Here is a 16891-nt window from a genome sequence, read left to right as displayed (position 1 = left end):
ACGCGGGAGCCCCCGGATAGGGTAGGGGCCCATTTGGGGGGCTCCGGAGGGCTGGGGGAAGGGCGGGAGCCGGAGGGGGCGGGGCGGGGCGGGGGCCGCTGGCTCCGCCCTTTCCTGGCGGCTGGGTCTTTAACGCCGCCCCGCGCACGTGTCGCCGGAGGCCGGGCGCGCGCTGCTGGAGCGCTCAGTCGGCGGCCCGGCCGGGGCGAGGCCAGCGCCGCCGCGATGCTGCGAGGCGGACGGCGCGGGCCGCTCGGCGGGCGCGGCGGGGCGACGGGCGCGGGCGGCCTGCTGGCCTGGCTGGTGCTGCTGTCCGCGGGCGCCGCGCCCTGCCCCGAGGTCTGCTGCCCCCGCGGCCCTTCGGCGCTGCGCTGCACCCGCGCTGGGGCTCTCGATAGCCTCCGCCACCTGCCGGGCGCCGAGAACCTGACGGAGCTGTGAGTGTCCGGTGGGCGAGGGGCCGCGGTCAGGCGGGCAGCGCCGTGCCCCGAGGGCGCGGGCTCGCGCGGTCGGGAGGGGCGGGCGCGGCGGGAGGCTGTGCCGCTGTCCGCCGCCGCCGCCCTGGCAGCGACGGTGCCCAGCGCTCAGTGCAGCTGGGGCGCCGGCTTGGGGAGAGCATGGGGGCTCCCCGTGGACCAGGTCCGAGGCAGGTCCGCGTCCCGAAGCCGCGTCCTGGAGCCCCGGCAGGAGCGCCACCTCTGCCTCGCGGCGCGGGGGCGGTCGGCTGCGGACCGCCCTGCCGTTTGGCATCGTTCCGGCCTTACCCCCTCTTCATGGGGAAAATAGCCCCACGCCCTTTCCCGTTGTGACCAGGGAACCCCAACTCCCCCCGGAATTGAGGATGGAACTGGCAAAGTGGAAGGTGGTGCGGAGTCATAGCTTGGTGACCGGCCCTCTTCTCCCCGTGTCCACCACCTCTTGTCCCCAGACCCTTGGTTTCGATGAAGGAAATGAGACCCACCCGCCTGGCGTCTCCCCCACCCCCGCCTCCCTGTCCGGGGCAGGAAGTCAGGGCCCAAACTGGGAGAGATCTCCAGCATTCTGGGGTGGTAATCCGTTATAAAACACTCAAGTACTTTTTAGCAGTGAAACCTACAGGAGTACTCTGGAATAATTGGCCTGGAGGTACTCGAGCATCAATCACATGGTGATGACTGGAAAATACTTGAGTATTCTGTGTGGCTGGTGGGGCCAGCGAGACTTCTAGGAGAGAGGAGAACCTGCTAGAACATCCTCCCCTGTGGCCCGGGGCCTAGAGGGTGGCGAGGAACCCTGGCCTCAGGCGGGACGGACGGGTTGGAGGTCTCTGAGGCGGGGCCACCGCTGTCTGGAAGTCACTTGAGCAGCCTGCGATAATTGGCACCGAGTTACTCGGGTAGCTCGGGCAATTAACGGGAAGGTACTCAATCTCTCTAATGGCCCTAGGGAGACCGGGAGGAGCGAGGCCCCTGTCTTGGTCTGGGCCTAGGTCTCTGCAGGACTGCAGGACGGGAGGGGGCGTGCGATTGGCCGCCACCCCATTCCCGAACGCCCATCGCCCCAGGCCTTCGAACCAGGGCCAGGCTCCCGGCTGGATATTCCCACGAGGGCGCTCACTTGCCAGTCCCTTCCAAGCCCTAGGTGGGCCCAGCCGGGCTGCGAACTGAGAAGCCCCTCGGCGGGGCGGCGGCCTGACCCCTGCCTCCGCCCGCACAGCCCCCTCCTCCCTCCCTGCAGAGCCAACGAGGAGATAATGGACTGGAACAGACAGATTGATTGTGAATGCAAACGAACCAGGCAGCTTTGAGCACGCTGCCTGAGAGCTCGCACACCCGCCACTGCGTGCCCACCCCGCCCCGGGTCCCCTCAGCTTCAATCCTCTGGGCGGGACTGCGGGTGGGCAGGACGGGAACCTTCTCGCCCTCAGAGTCTCTGGAGGTTATTCCCCAGGCTTCAGGGGACTGAGGACCTGCCCCCCGGCTGTCCTGCTGGGGCCGAAGGAGGGTACGAAGGGGGGAGCAGGGGAGGGCCACTCAGGCTGGCCTTGGCTCCCACAAGCCAGGGGAAGTAAGAGGGTAGAGGGGGAGGGCTCCGGGACCGGCAGTGAGTCAGGGACCCTGGCGTGCTGCGTGCGGGAGGGGGTGCACGCTGACGTGCCCTTGCAAGACGGCCGAGTTCCCGGGAACTCCCGGGTGCCAGGCCCTGGGCCCAGGGCGCCAGCGTTCCCCCGCCCGCTTCCTCCTTCTCCCCCGGCTCCCTATCTTGCTTTCTCCGGCTCTCTGCCCTTATCTCGGCTCTCTGGCTCCCTCCCCTTATCTGTCCTCCTCGCCCGTCTCTCTCTCTGCCAGGCTCGTCCTGTCGGTCTCTTTCTCGCGTCTCTGTGCGGGCCTCTCTCCGCTGCCCGCCATGCTGAGCCTTCCCATTGCTCTCGCCTGTGGGTCAGCCAGTCCGCGCCTCTTCACCCCACACCCACCCGGCCTGGCCTTGCTCCTCTCCCCCATCCCGGGTCCCCCCTGAGGCAGGGAGGGGTTCAGGCACCCCTGACTGACAGCCTCCGTTCCTCTGCTCGCTCTGCCGAAAGGCGGCTGGGCAGAGCACGGCCTGCTCCTTGAGTATGGGGAAGCGGGGAGCGTGGAGGGTGTGCGTGTGCGTGCGTGGGAGAGACGACATGCCAGGGTCCAGACAGTGGCCCCTGAGCAGGCGCGTTCGGGCACACGCATCTGCGTGAGCCGGTGTCCTCGGTGCCGGGTGGGGCCGCGGCAGCCAAGCCTGCGCCTTTGTGGAAGCGAGTGTGGAAGCGACCCCATTGGTGAGTGTGGGCAAGACAGGCTGGTGTGTAAGAGCGGAACACCAGCCTGGAATGGACTTGTGTGTGCTTGCGGATGTGAGCATGCACACGTTCTCACACGTGTGTGTGTGTGCACGTGAGAGATATGTGCATATCCGTGTGCGAGGGCGCACCTGCGTGCTCAGGCATGCACACGCGTGGCTGCGGGAAGGCACGCCCCTGTGCATACGTGTGTCTGTGCATGCCTGGGCGTGTGTGTGAGTTGCACAAGAGTGCGTGTGTGATGGTGTGAGGAGGCATGCACACGTGTGTGTGTGTGAGTGTGGGGAGGTGGGTCTGCGTGTGTGTGCATGTGTGACTGCGTGTGGGGAGGGGGCCTCTGTGCACGCGTGTATGCATGTGTGTGTGCACGCCTGAGCATGTGTGTGTGACCAGGCCTGTGCACGTGAGTGTGCGTGTGCGCCTCTGAGCGAGGCAGGAGGGTAGAGGAACGTGACGTGGGCCTGGCCTCCCGTGACTCCATGCCCTCTCCCCACAGCTACATCGAGAACGACCCCCGGCTACAGCATCTGGAGGCCGGTCACCTGAGGGGCCTGGGGGAGCTGAGGAGCCTGTGAGGGGGCTGGGCCCGTGGGTGCGGGGCGGGTCCTGGAGGACCAGAGCGGCGGTCTGGACGCCGAGGTCCTGGGGGCCTGGGTGGACCTGGGCGGTGGGGCCTGGCACTGGAGTTCGGGAAGCTCAGGGGTCCTGGGGGGGCTCTGAGGGGTGGGGGCGGCAGAGGCCGGGGCTGACCGCCGTCCCCTCCCCTAGCACCATCGTGAATAGCGGCCTCCGCTCCCTGGCGCCCGACGCCTTCCACTTCACTCCGCGGCTCCGTGTCCTGTGAGTGGCCCGGGCTGGGCGGAGGGGTGGGCGGCCACCCAGACTGGGGCGGCTAATGGGCCTGGCGCTCCCCAGGGACCTGTTCTGAGCAGGCCGCAGCCTGGGCCTCCTCTGCCACCTCAGGGACGGCCGTCTCTCGGCTCCCGGCCCTGCTGGTGGAGGTCCTCGCGGCCCTGCGCCCCGCTTCCTGCTACGGCCCCGTTCTCTTTTCGGGGTTCAGATACGCGCCAGGGCTGGCCCGGCTGCGGCTTTACCTCCCGGCCCCTCCCCAGCCCCTGGGGCAGCCTGAGAGCTGGGGCGGCAGGCCTGCCACTTGTCACCCTCCTCATTCCTGGGAGTCACAGCTGAGGACAGGGAGAGGCTTGTGAAGGGGAGCCCGGTGGGCCCGCCCCGGCCTCCGGCTGCCCCCGCAGGGCGGTGGGGAGAGGGGAAGGGAGACGGGGCCTGTCGCTGGCACGGCCGCACCGGGGACTCTGACCGTCTGTTACGTCCAGTGACCTGGCAGCAGATGGGGAGCTGTCATGCCACTGGCCCCGCACTGGGGCCATAGTTACAATGTGGGCCGCGCCCCACTAACGCACTAACGCCAGCGAGTCTGCACAGCCAGCCTGGGGGGAGAGGGCGTGTCCCCCCCCCCCCGCCCCGTGTATAAACGAGGGCTCAGACTCAGAGGGGTTAGAGGTCACACGGCGCTGAGTGGCAGGACGGAACCACACTCAGCTCTGCCTGGCACTGAGGTGGGCAGCCTGACACCCTACCCCGACCCCCACCCGCCGTGGGACGGCCAGGTAACGAGGGGAGCAGCGCAGGCCCCCAGGCAGAAGGTCCCAGGAGCAAGTCTGGTGAAGGCGCAGGGTGCTGGGGCCCCTGGGTCAGCCCTGACGGACCTGGTGCTGCCCCCGGCCCGCTCACTTCCTCCAGCTCTACAGCAGGGGACGGGCCTGGGTTCCCTTCCAGTGGACTCTTCTTAGTCCCTGAGAAGGGGGGCGGGGACGTGAAAACCCTGTCATCGTCGGGGGAGGGGGCAGGGGAGTATGGGTACCTTGGTTCTCCCCCCGCCCCTGCTGTCCTGGACCCTGGGGGGAGGGGACACAGATGGAGCCCCTTCCCCAGCTGGGGCCTCAGCACTTTGCCAGCTGGGGCCAGGTGGGGAGGGGAGCAGCTGTTCCCCGAGAGCCCTTCCCTGGGGTCCGGGAGGGTTAACTGGGGTGAACCCTTATTGTCCCCGGAAGAGGAGGGGACTCAGAGAGCCAACCTGTCCCGACCCCGATGCCTCCGGCTGGTTCTTCCTGGGTCAGAGGGGGTCACTCACAGGGTCTGTCTGCTGCCCGGCTCCCGCAGGAACCTGTCCTCCAACGCCCTGGAGTCGCTGTCCTGGAAAACCGTCCAGGGCCTCCCCCTGCAGGAGCTGTGAGTGCGGGGCGCGCGGGGCACAAGCGACATGGGTGTGAGCCTGTGAGCAGCGTGCGTGCGAGCCCGTGCGGGCGTGCGAGCGTGTGAGTGTGCGAGCCCGTGTGGGCGTGCGAGCGTGTGAGTGTGCGAGCCCATGTGGGTGTGTGAGTGTGTGAGCCTGTGTGGGCGTGTGAGTGACACTGTGTCATGGGTCCATGTAGAACTAGGGGGGGCCGGGGACTCCGTTTGTCCGGGAGCCGGACGGGGTCTCCACGTACCTGTGAGCCTCCACCCAGGCTGCGCTGCGGGCCCACCCTTGAGGGGGCCGCTGGCCTGGGGCGTGCGGGGTGTGGGCTGGGCCGCAGGCCTGGATGACCAATTCCGTGTGTGGTTGAGAGGCCCGGGGCTGCCCGCTGCCCGGGCACGTGAGACGTGCTGCTCGGTGGACAGCAGGCCTCTGGGGCACTCCGGGGGCAGTGTTCTTCCCTCCAGGTCACCTGGCCTGTCCCCCTGGGCAGCCCCTCCCTCTGACTTTCTGCATTGTCTTTCGAGACTTCTTACCAGTAGGTGACAGGGGTGACAGGGCCTTCTACATCCCCGCCCCTTCCCCTCTGGACGCCCACGCTGCTGTCTGACCGCGCCCCCCCCCCCTCCTCGGCCCGGCGCTGGCCCTGCCCGACCCCCGTGTCCCCTCCTCAGAGTGCTGTCGGGGAACCGCCTGAACTGCTCCTGTGCCCTGCACTGGCTGCGGCGCTGGGAGGAGGAGGGGCTGGGCCGCGTGCGGGAGCAGGAGCTGCAGTGTCTCCCGCTGGGGCCCCTGGCCAGCCTGTCCAACGCCAGCTGCGGTAGGGCCCGCAGGGGCGCGAGGGCCGGGGGCGGGGCCAGGGCTGCGTGCTGGCCACGGGGCAGCGCGAGGCCCGGGGACTGGGGCATGAGGCTGGGCTCACCGAGGACGGTGGGGGGGGAGCAGTGCCCGAGGGCCGGGTTCTGAGGCCCCTCCCCGCTCTGACGCGCAGGAGTGCCCGTGCTGAGGGTCCAGACGCCCAACGCCTCCGTGGGCGTGGGGGACGACGTGCTGCTGCAGTGCCAGGTGGAGGGGCGGGGCGTGGCGGCCGGCTGGATCCTCTCGGAGCTGGAGGAGACGGCCACGGTGACGGTGAGAAGCCCCTGCCCCCAGGAGGGACCTGGGCAGAGCACAGGCGACAAGGAGAGGGGAAGAGACCTCAACTGAGAAGCACACAGGGGACGAGGGATGGACAGAGACGGTTGGACCCACAGGGCTCAGGCTCATGCTGTCCCCGGCACACACGTGGCCTCGGGTGGGAACATAGCACTGGCCGTGAGGCAGAGGGTCACAGAGCCCTCACGCATGGGGGCCGGGAGGTCCCCGCAGACCACCCCTCCGTCCGCTCTCTTTCTAAACAAGGAGACGAGGGCCGTGGCGAGGGCGCAGCCCGTGTGGCCCTGCTCCCAGCCGCCGGCTGGTCCTTAGCCTTCGGCAGGGGCGGAAGCGGCGCCCCCCCGCGGTGCAGCGAGCGCATGCGTGAGGCGGCGCGGGTCCCGGTCCACCTCCAGCTCGCTGATGAAGCCTCAGCTCGACTTGACTTTCGGAAGAAACGCTCTAATCCGCCTGCACTTTGGTTTCCTTATCTGTAAACGGAGGTGGACATGCTGGCCTCTGGTGTCCTGCCTGCCCCTGGGCATTCTCTGGCCTCTATCTCTGTCATTCAGATGTGTCTTTGAGCACCGTCCCAGGCTTGCCCTGTGTCCTCATCCTGGCGACAGGCAGAGAGAGTAGCCGCAACTGGCTCAAGGTGTTCTGTTGACAAGGTCAGGAGGGGCCAGCCATGGGCTGGGCCCACCCAGGAAGCCGTTCCCATGTGGTCAGACACACAGGGTCTAGCGCTTGGGGGGAGCCGGGCCAGTGGCACTGGGGAAGCTGTTCCGTGAAAAGGCCCTCGGTTTGCGGGGGTCCGGGGGGCGGGGTGGGGGGGGGTCAGCCCCAGAATTGCTGGGGGCCCCTGCAGCTCCGGTCAGAGAGCCGGGGGTTGTCCAGAGAGGGTGAGGGGACCACAAGGCATTGGGTGTTTCCCACGATCAAAGCCACCGAGAGTGAGCAGTGGAGAGGGGACAGGGCAGAGCCAAGAGGTGGGCCGTGACCATCTGTGGAGACGCTTGATCCACCGTTCATTTGGGGGAAATTCCAGGTTTTTGCTTTTTTCTTTGGGAGATTTACATGTTTGTTATTACTTGTGTTTTCTAGAAACTTCCTATAGAAAAGTCACACCCTTCTGAAACTAATATATAACAATATTGAATGTTAACTGTATTCGAAAAAAAACAAGCAAACAAAAAAACTCTCAGAAAAAAAACCCAGAAAACAGAAAAAAAATAAAAGTCGCACTGTAACTGGCTTAAGCAGGGGGTGGGGTGGGGGGAGGCTGGTCGCCCTCGGGCCAGTAAAGGGAGGGAGGGCAGAAGCCCAGAAAAACCTCACCTCATCGGGCTTCGTTCGAGGGACCCCGTGCTTAGCGTTTCTGGATACGGGAGATTCGTCCACTGGTTCATTTATTTTCGTTGTTTTGCGAACGTAGCTTTCTGAACTGTCAAAAGGTTGCCTACCTCTTCCACTTCGGAAACAAGGAAACCACGGCTCAGCAAGATTAAGGGTTGTCTCAAGGTCACGTGACTCCCCCACGTCCCCCGTTTCTTAGGAAGAGAATCTGAACCTGATTCAATCTTTCAGTGATGACTCAGAATGAAGTCACTTTGCCTCTAACTTCACTCTCTTTCTTCATCTGCCAAAGGAGGTTGTGAGGCTGCTGTTGCTTCTGCCTGGTGGCCTGTGTCTGAGCTGTGGGGCTGAGGCCGTGTTGGCCCTGTGTGGGGGAACGGGGGCGAGGAGGTGGCCAGGTCCTAGACAGTGCTCTGGGGAGTCACATGTGTTTGGTACTTGGGATCTGTGACATCTATCTTGCTGCTCAGATGGGTGGTTTTGGTTTGGGGCATTTCACACCTGTTTGGAGGTTACTGGTTGTGTTCTACACTTCCAGATCATTAGGTAAATGATCGGGGTGGGGGGGACAGCCTGTGAACCGGGTCGACCACCCTCTCCCTCCCCTCCCCCAGCCCGCCGTCTTTTCCATCTGGAGCCAAAGGCTCCCAAAGACACCAGCGCCAGCCCCCAGCCTCCCTCCGGCCAGAAGCTAGCTGACGCTCTTCCTGGTTTCCCCCTCTTCCCTGACGCAGGAATCTGGGGATCCGCCGTCCCTGAGGCTGACCCTGGCCAATGTCACCAGTGACCTCAACAGAAAGAATGTGACCTGCTGGGCGGAGAATGACGTGGGTCGGGCGGAGGTCAACATCCAGGTCAATGTCTCCTGTGAGTCCCGAAGCCCGCCCTGCACCTGCCCCCACCCCTACCCCTTCTTCCCTGAAAAGAGGGCGTGAGCGTGGGGGGATGCGTGTCTCCACAGCTGCTCGCTCCCAGCTGTTCCCAGATTCCCATGAAAACCTGATCCTTTGGAGGAGACCCTCAGGCCCGTCAAGGCCAGAGGGATGGAGATGGATTTCTTTTTGGCCCCCTGCCCAGGTCGGGCTACCTGAGGCCCGGCCGCTGCGCTGTGGTTCTTCAAGCCTGTCCCTCTGTCGCTCCATGGGACCTGAACCCTGCAGACCCATTTTAAAAGAAGCAGCTCCTCTCCCCAGTTCCTCTCTGCCTGATTTCTTTAGGTCTGCCAACGAGAGGTCTTAACTTGTTTACGTTATCTAACTTTCCTTCTTTGAATGCGAAGCGTGACATACAGAGACCAGTGCGTAAACCACATCCACTCTGAACGAGTTATTCTCACCAGCGCGGGAGCAGACGCGCCCTTCCTCTGCCGTTCTCAGCCCCGTCCCCTCCTCCACCCGCCCTGCCGGTCCTGCCGGTCCTGACAGTCCATAGTCGTTTCCTCGCTTTTAGAGATGAGTCCGAGCCCCTGCGCTTCCGCATCCGTACCGTGGGGACCCCGCCGGGTCCCGCACGCCTTCGGTGCGTGCCTCGGTGCGTGCCTCGTGTGCTAGCTTGTGTCGAGCGTCCTTCGCTCACTCACGCTGTGCCTGCCAGGCCCGCCCCCGCGGACGGGAGCAGCTGGGCTCCACGCAGTTCCCGGGAAGGGCGCCCCCGTTGCGTGAGCGCTGGCCGGGGTTCCGATGTGAACCGTACACGTATGTGTGCGCAGACGCAGACGGAGCCATATTTTTTCTATTATTGAGGAGCTTTTGCCTCTTTCGGGTTGGGTCTATTTCAAACCCATGTCTTCTTTCAAAAAGTTTAAAAAAAAATTTTTTTTTTTTTTTTTGCTTGTTTGATGGTCAGGCTCCCTCCCATGTCCTTAAGCCTGAGCCCACGTAACTCTGTCCAGGCCCCCTCACCCAAACCAGAAGCCGCTGCCCACTTCCCTGGGGCCGTTACCGACTCACTAAGATTTACTAGCACTTTCCCTCAAAACGCGTGGCCCGCACGGTGCTGAGCGGCGGCAGACCCGCGTCCGAGCCCAGCGGCTGCCCCGCGCGCGCGCGGCCGCCCCCGACCCCCTGACCGCCCCTCTCCGCCCGCAGTCCCCGCCAGCGTCCGCCTGCACCAGGCGGTGGAGCTGCACCACTGGTGCATCCCCTTCTCCGTGGACGGCCAGCCGGCGCCCTCGCTGCGCTGGCTGTTCAACGGCTCCGCGCTCAACGAGACCAGCTTCATCTTCACCGAGTTCCTGGAGCCGGCGGCCAACGAGACCGTGCGGCACGGCTGTCTGCGCCTCAACCAGCCCACGCACGTCAACAACGGCAACTACACGCTGCTGGCCGCCAACCCCTCGGGCAGGGCCGCCGCCTCCATCATGGCCGCCTTCATGGACAACCCTTTCGAGTTCAACCCCGAGGACCCCATCCCCGGTGCGAGGGCCACCCTGACCCCCTGGGCACGGATCGCGGTGTGGGGAGGCCGCGCCCACTTCCCGCGTGGCCCTGCCCCAGAGGTGGGGTGCTGGCCGCCTTGCCCCACCGATGCGGCGCCCGGGCGTCCCAAGCCCCTGAGCTCTTCTGTCCTCTGGGCTGGCCGAACAGAGCCACGTAGCAGGTTGACCATGGCCCAGATGGAAAAGGGCCTCCTGCGTCTTCTCGCCCCACTTCCTGTCCCATCCCATCCCATCCCTAGCCCGTGTCGGGGTGAGTCCCAAGGGGGGAGGGGACTCAGGCTCTCCTCCCCACCTGACTGCTCTCTCTCCTTCCTGCTGCAGTCTCCTTCTCTCCAGTGGGTGAGTACCCCAGGCTGGAGGCAGGCTGTGTCTGGGCCCTGGAGCCGAGGCTGGGCAGAGGGTACAGCTGACCCGAACCCCAAGGGGCCAGCTGGGGCCAGGGCGGGGCGGGGAGCTGCTGGAGGAGACGCAGCATGTGCCAAGACCCAGCTTCCTGCCTTGCGTCCCCATAGACACCAACAGCACGTCTGGAGACCCGGTGGAGAAGAAGGATGAAACACCTTTTGGGGTGAGCATGGGAAGTGGGGCTTGTCCAGGACGGGGCACAGGGAGACCGGCTACAGGCTGGTCACTTCCGGGCAGAGCCTGGGGATCAGTGCAGCCTGGCTGAGCCCAGCCAGCCTCGTCACAGCCCGGCCCAGTCCCCAGGGGTGGAGCGGGCAGCCTTGGGGGCCTGGCTCAGGGTGGGGGACTGCCGTGGGGGGCTCTGAACGCGCAGGAGCCCCAGACCTGACTGCCCCACCCTCAGGTCTCCGTGGCCGTGGGCCTGGCCGTCTTCGCCTGCCTCTTCCTTTCCACGCTGTTTCTTGTGCTCAACAAATGCGGACGGAGGAACAAGTTTGGGGTCAACCGTGAGTGGAGGGGCTTCGAGGGGCTGTCCGTCGGCCTGTCCCACCGGCGCCTCGGGCGGGGCGGGGCGGGGTGCTATGCACACGTGGAGTTTGGGAAGTGTGAGTTCGGGGCGTATGAGGGCCTGGCTGTGGGGCTGTGTGTGTGAGTGTGTGTCAGGCTGGTGCCGGGGGAGTTTCAGAGGTAGCAGATGCTAATTGGCGGCTGGACTGCAGTCAAACGCTAAGTGGGTCTGGGAGGTCTGGGCTCTGTGGGGGGGCCGAGGGGGCGTTCTTGGTGTCCCCTGGGGCCTCAGGTTGGACAGGAGCCCGAGGAGGCCACAGCGCCTCCCCGCCCCCTGCCACTGTCGTGTCCCGCCCCCCGCAAATCACAAGGTGGGGTTCTCTGGCACCCGGCATCCTGGCAGGGGTCGGGATGTGTGCCTAGGCTGTGACCCCTCCACACGGTGCTGCGTCTCCTCCCCAGGCCCCGCCGTGCTGGCTCCGGAGGATGGACTGGCCATGTCACTGCATTTCATGACGCTGGGTGGCAGCTCCCTGTCCCCCACCGAGGGCAAAGGCTCCGGACTCCAAGGACACATTATCGAGAACCCACAATATTTCAGTGATGCCTGTGAGGGGCTGTGCTGGGTCGTGGTGGGGACAAGCCTGTGTGCACGTGTGTGCACATGCGTGTGCATGCGTGTGCATTTAAGCCTGTGTCCTTCCCAGGCCTGGACACACCCCCCCCTCCCAGCCCCACCTTGTCCACACCATGGGGGGGGCTTGCTGACGAAGTGAAGGCTCCACTCGGGCTTGGCCCCTGGCTGGTACCCTAGTGCGGGGCACAGCCTGCCGACAGCCCGTGCGGCCCCGCTCCTGTCTGACCCATGACCCGCCCCCCAGGTGTCCGTCACATCAAGCGCCAGGACATCGTGCTCAAGTGGGAGCTGGGCGAGGGCGCCTTCGGGAAGGTCTTCCTTGCCGAGTGCCACCACCTGCTGCCTGAGCAGGACAAGATGCTGGTGGCCGTCAAGGTACGACCCCGGCCACTGCCCCAGGGCAGGGCGCCCGGGCTGGGGGCGCTCACGACTTGCGGCTGGGCAGTGGCACGTCCCTCCCGCGGCCGTCCCCTCCGCAGGCGCTGAAGGAGGCGTCGGAGAGCGCGCGGCAGGACTTCCAGCGCGAGGCCGAGCTGCTGACCGTGCTGCGGCACCAGCACATCGTGCGCTTCTTCGGCGTGTGCACCGAGGGCCGCCCGCTGCTCATGGTCTTCGAGTACATGCGGCACGGCGACCTGAACCGCTTCCTCCGGTACGAGCGCCCGGCCTCGTCCTGTGCCTGCTGCCTGCTGAACTGAGGGACCCCAAGTCCGGGGGTAGGGGGGGCGGGCACAAGTCCTGTCCCCAGGGAGCTCAGAGGCAGACGTGTGAGCCGGGGGCAGTCCGTGCGAAGGACAGTGGCAGCAGTCAGGAGGGCGCCCCCCGTGGGAGCTGCGAGCCGGAACATCGGGACGGATGCGCGTTGCAGAGGGCCAGCGAGTGGCGCTCTGCGGCTGCGCCTGCGCGAGGTCGTCGTCATGACGACAGCAGCCGGACCAGCGCGTCTGCGTTCCAGCACTGCCGACGCCGTTCCCACAGTGGCCGTCTGTGCTCACGCCGCGTATCTGCGTCGTCACATAACACGTGTGCATTTTTCGTTCCCTCCAAGCATGCGTGGCAAGTTATACACGAGGAAAGTTACCAAAAGTTGGTTTGTTTGGTTTTGGATGCAGCGACTCTGACATGGTTACTAATTTGTGTGGATCATCTCAATAACTTCGAGAAATGAGCCCATTTCACAGATGAGGCTTGGAGAATTTAGGTGACTTGCCCAGGGACCCGTAGGTAGTAAATGATCCCAGGGGGTAGGACCCCAGGCGGAGAGCCCTGCATCCCACCCTGACTGTGATGGCCACGTGTTCCGATGACATGAGTCCCCATGAGGACGGGCCCCCACGAGGATGGGGTTGTGTGAGGATGGCCCCCTATCAGCATGGGCCTCCGTGGGGACAGTCCCTCTGAGACAGGGAGAGGCCAGGGTTGGGGTCCGCTGGACGTCTTCGCTGAGCCTTCTTTGCCAAGGAGCTTTGCTTTCTGACCGCAGCTCCGCACCAGGCGCCGTGGTCCTGGAAGAGAAAGCCCTGTGTGGCTGTCGGCCGGTGGTCGAGCTTCGGTCCCCAGGCATCCCCTCGGGAGTGCTGGGTCATTTGTGTGGTCAGGCTGTAGGAGTCAGCTGGGAGAGACCCTGGAGTCTGGGCCTCTGTGGGTGGGGAGGGGCCGCTGGACAGTGTGGAGCGGGGGGAGGCAGTGCCGCCCCCAGGGCTGTGTGCGGGGTGGACTGGCTCAGAGGAGGTGAGCCGAGAGGAGCCAGGGAGGGGTGGTGTAGGAGCTCAGGTGGTGGGAGACGTGCTCTAAGGCTGGATGGAGCACGGGGAACCAGAGGGGGCTGTGCAAACACCTACACAAGTCCGGAAGACTTCCTGTAGGCGGCGCCCTCTGTTCCTTCTCATCTCTGGGCCTTGGTACTCAGGGTTCCCTCTGCCTGGCACACCAGGCCTCCCTCCCAGCCACTTCACCCACCTCTGTCCCTGACCCCTTCAAATGGCTTACCCATCCCTATTCCTCAGGGCTGGAGTCTCAGGTAGATGTCTCTTCCTCCAGGAAGCCTCCCCCTATTTCTTCCATCCCTACCCATCCCTCATACTGCATCCTACTCTCTGCCATAGTTTGGCTGCTTGGCGCGATGGAGGTGTTTGTTAGATGCCTGGAATAAATGTGCAAATAATCGGATGAGGAGAAAGCTGGCCACTAGGCAAGGGTGGTACAGGCAAAGCCATCAGCTCAGGCAAAGCTTCAGAAGGAATATTGGGGAGGGGGTGAGTGACCGGGGAGGGGCGGCTGTGGGGAGTATGGCACCCCGGAAACCTTTGTGGGGAAGGAGAACCCTACAGGAATGGCTGGAGGTTGAGTGCAAAGGTGAGAGAGACAGGAACCCAGGGGGCTCCCAGGTTGCAGGCTCTGAGCCGGTGGGGAGGGGCCCTTCGCTGAGGCAGGGCAGGCTGGGGCGGGGGAGGTGCTGGGCAAGGGATGTGGGGGCCGGGGGCAGCTGGATGCGGGGATCGGAGTTCGAGGTGGCCGCCCGGGAGGAAGCCATGAGCGTGGGCAGTGCGGGCACTGCTGGAAGCCCTGCCCCTCCCTGCCCCTCCGAGGACGGCTGCCTGCCCTGTTCTTCCCTTCCTCCGTTTAGGGCCTGGAGCTCCCTCCCCGTTCCACGGCCCCTCTCGGGCTCCTGGGGACCCTCTCCTCCCAGCCCAGCCCCTCTCCCTCGGTTGCAGGTCCCACGGGCCCGATGCCAAGCTGCTGGCTGGCGGGGAGGACGTGGCTCCAGGCCCCCTGAGCCTGGGGCAGCTGCTGGCAGTGGCCAGCCAGGTCGCTGCGGGGATGGTGTACCTGGCGGGCCTGCACTTCGTGCATCGGGACCTGGCCACGCGCAACTGCCTTGTGGGCCAGGGCCTGGTGGTTAAGATCGGCGACTTCGGCATGAGCAGGGACATCTATAGCACCGATTACTACCGCGTAAGGGTCTGCGGCCCCAGCCCCGCGCCCGGGGACACCTGGATGCCCGGGCCCAGCCCAGAGCCCTTCCCCACCCAGCGCGCCCTCCTCCTCCTCCCCCTCTTCCTCCTCCTCCTCCTCGTCGTTCTCCTCCTCCTCGCGGCCGGCGGGGTCCCAGGCTAAGCCCCTCCTAGCTCCTGGGCCCCGGTGGTGGAGGGTCCGTCTCCGCTGTCCCGGACGAAAGGGCACCATCGGCTTTTCCCGCTTGGCGCTGGGCGCGGGAGCCACGGCCACGTGTTTCAAACGACGCGGCGGGGGCGGGCGCGGGCGCGAGCGGCTGCGGGGGGGGGGGCGCCCCCAGCGCGTGACGCGCCGGCCGCCGCCGCAGGTGGGAGGCCGCACCATGCTGCCCATCCGCTGGATGCCGCCCGAGAGCATCCTGTACCGCAAGTTCACCACCGAGAGCGACGTGTGGAGTTTCGGCGTGCTGCTCTGGGAGATCTTCGCCTACGGCAAGCAGCCCTGGTACCAGCTCTCCAACGCCGAGGTCAGTCGCGCCCTGGGCCGCCCCCTCCCTGCCCCCCCCCCCCCCGCGTCCCGCCACCAGCGGGCACCCCCCTCCTGCGACGCTGAGCTCCCTGCACCCAACGCCGCCCTGCCTTGCGTTCGAGACCCTCCCCTACGCCGCCTCCGCTCACCGTCCTGAGCGCGGGCTCCTGGGGGAGCCTCAGAGCGCTTTAGAGACGGAGCCCAGACCCCCGGTCGGGCTGCAGCTTGCAGAGCTGATAGGCGTTAGCGGGGTGGAAGGGGAGGTGCGGAAAGAGGAGCCCTGCGCGGGAGAGGGCCCGGCGCTGCAGCAGGGGCCTGGGGGTGCAGCCCTGCCCCCTGCCCGCTGGGCGGGGGAGCGGGCCCCAGGTGTTCCGTCTTCCAGCGCGGCTCCCCCTCCCCCTTCTTGGCTCGCAGCTGTCAGTTTCCATTTCTTCTCCTAATGCAGCCTGCTCCCTGGAGGCTGGTGCGGTGGGGGAGAGGGTTATAGATTTTAATTTTCTCAAGCACTGAGAGAAGGGATGGAACTGGGGCCGCCCACGATCCAGGTCCTCTAATGGGGAGGGAGAGAAGCGGGGAAGGAGGCCCCAGGCCCCTGCGGCCGCCGTCGCCCCTTCCGCCCGTCCCCGAGTCCCCGAGCAGCTGAGCAGGCTCAGCGGCCCTTCCTGGAGTCGCGCTTTGATCTTTCCCGCTGCCGGTTTTTTTCGGAGGAGCTAGGTCCCCACAGAGCGGTACCTACAGAAGAGAGAGGACGCGGGGCTGTCTTTTGCCTTCAATGCGAGCCAGGTCGTTCAGGGCCTTTACCCGCAACTCTGCTCTCTGTTCATTTTGCCCGCTGTAGGTGACAGGTGCAGGCCCCGCCCCCTCCTCCATTCAGCAGCCGACAGTAGGCAGTTGGCTTTGGCCAGGGCCTTGGCCCCGCCCCGTCCTTCCACCACCTGGCCGGTCTCCTGAGGGTCCCATTCAGGCCGCTCTGGGATCAGTCCCACCCCCAGCCCAGCCTTCTCAGAGTCAGGCTCACCTCGGTCCTTCCTGTGCTCAGAGTGGAGCAGAAGGGAAGCTCGGGGTCCCCTGTCCTCTTAGGTTATGATTAGCCAGGAGGCCCAGATGCATTATGGGACCTGCCCCGGGGTCTGGGGAGGGGGGCAGCGCCTGGCTGGCCTCCCTGTCCTGCCCCAGCCCAGGGTGCCCTCCTCTCCCTCCTCCGGTGCCCCCAGGCGATCGAGTGCATCACGCAGGGGCGTGAGCTGGAGCGGCCGCGCGCCTGCCCCCCGGAGGTCTACGCCATCATGCGGGGCTGCTGGCAGCGGGAGCCCCAGCAGCGGCATGCCATCAAGGACGTGCAGGCCCGGCTGCAGGCCCTGGCCCAGGCGCCCCCTGTCTACCTGGACGTCCTGGGCTAGGGGCTGCCCGCGGCGACCCCATCGAAGCCTGCGACTCGCCCTCAGCATGCGGGCCGGGTCGAGCGGGGTCTGGGGGGGGCGGCGTGCCCTCTGCCCCTGGGAGAGCGCCGCCGCAGCAATTATATTTATCGTCCCTCGGCTGTGTCTCTTGCCCATTCTTGGGGTGACGTCGATCAGGAGTGGGGACCAGGGCTCCGGGAGGGGCGACTCCCTGGGACCCGCCGCCTGCCCCTGCTCCAAGCCGCTGTCGCTTCCGCTGTGGCCGAGGTTCGCCTCCCAGTCCTGAGGTCCCCTCGTGCCCCTGGCGGAGAGGCAGCCCCCGGCCTGGGCTTCCCCACCTCGGCCCTGCCCGCCCGTCTCCGCACTTGGTGCTCCGAGGCGAGGCCGGTGCTGCGGCGGAAGGGGTGGCCGTCAGGTGTGTGGGGACAGGGCGGAAGCGTTGGGGGGTGTCTGCCCTGCCTGGAGC

General features: G+C 66.0%; 1 protein-coding gene across 2 annotated transcripts; it reads left to right on the top strand.

Moving 5' to 3' along the window:
- The first annotated feature begins 112 nt into the window (after positions 1-112).
- On the top strand, positions 113-16563 carry NTRK1 (neurotrophic receptor tyrosine kinase 1). Of its 2 annotated transcripts, XM_016166196.2 has the most exons (17): positions 163-437; positions 3306-3380; positions 3578-3649; positions 4991-5059; positions 5741-5886; positions 6058-6197; positions 8291-8423; positions 9644-9970; positions 10315-10332; positions 10506-10561; positions 10802-10904; positions 11368-11514; positions 11787-11917; positions 12022-12194; positions 14257-14497; positions 14865-15023; positions 16240-16563. In XM_016166196.2, the coding sequence occupies exons 1-17, from the start codon at positions 226-228 to the stop codon at positions 16423-16425; spliced, it is 2388 nt and encodes a 795-aa protein (XP_016021682.2). In that variant the 5' UTR covers positions 163-225; the 3' UTR covers positions 16426-16563. The 2 variants fall into 2 exon arrangements, with proteins under 2 accessions (XP_036090686.1, XP_016021682.2); XM_036234793.1 differs by lacking the exon at positions 10315-10332 and having other exon boundaries at positions 113-437.
- The last annotated feature ends 328 nt before the right edge of the window (positions 16564-16891 follow it).

This window comes from Rousettus aegyptiacus, unplaced genomic scaffold, assembly GCF_014176215.1.
Source record: "Rousettus aegyptiacus isolate mRouAeg1 unplaced genomic scaffold, mRouAeg1.p scaffold_m13_p_17, whole genome shotgun sequence".
Classification (NCBI taxonomy): Eukaryota; Metazoa; Chordata; class Mammalia; order Chiroptera; family Pteropodidae; genus Rousettus; species Rousettus aegyptiacus.
Note: the sequence above shows the minus strand (reverse complement) of the source record. Positions and strands in the feature narration are given on the sequence as shown.

Bases quoted from the DNA above. Each gene is read 5' to 3' on its own strand.
- NTRK1 (XM_016166196.2), top strand. From the start codon at position 226: ATGCTGCGAGGCGGACGGCGCGGGCCGCTCGGCGGGCGCGGCGGGGCG. The intron at 3,381-3,577 runs GTGAGGGGGCTG...CCCCTCCCCTAG, and splicing joins CTGGGGGAGCTGAGGAGCCT to CACCATCGTGAATAGCGGCC. The intron at 11,515-11,786 runs GTGAGGGGCTGT...CCCGCCCCCCAG, and splicing joins ACAATATTTCAGTGATGCCT to GTGTCCGTCACATCAAGCGC.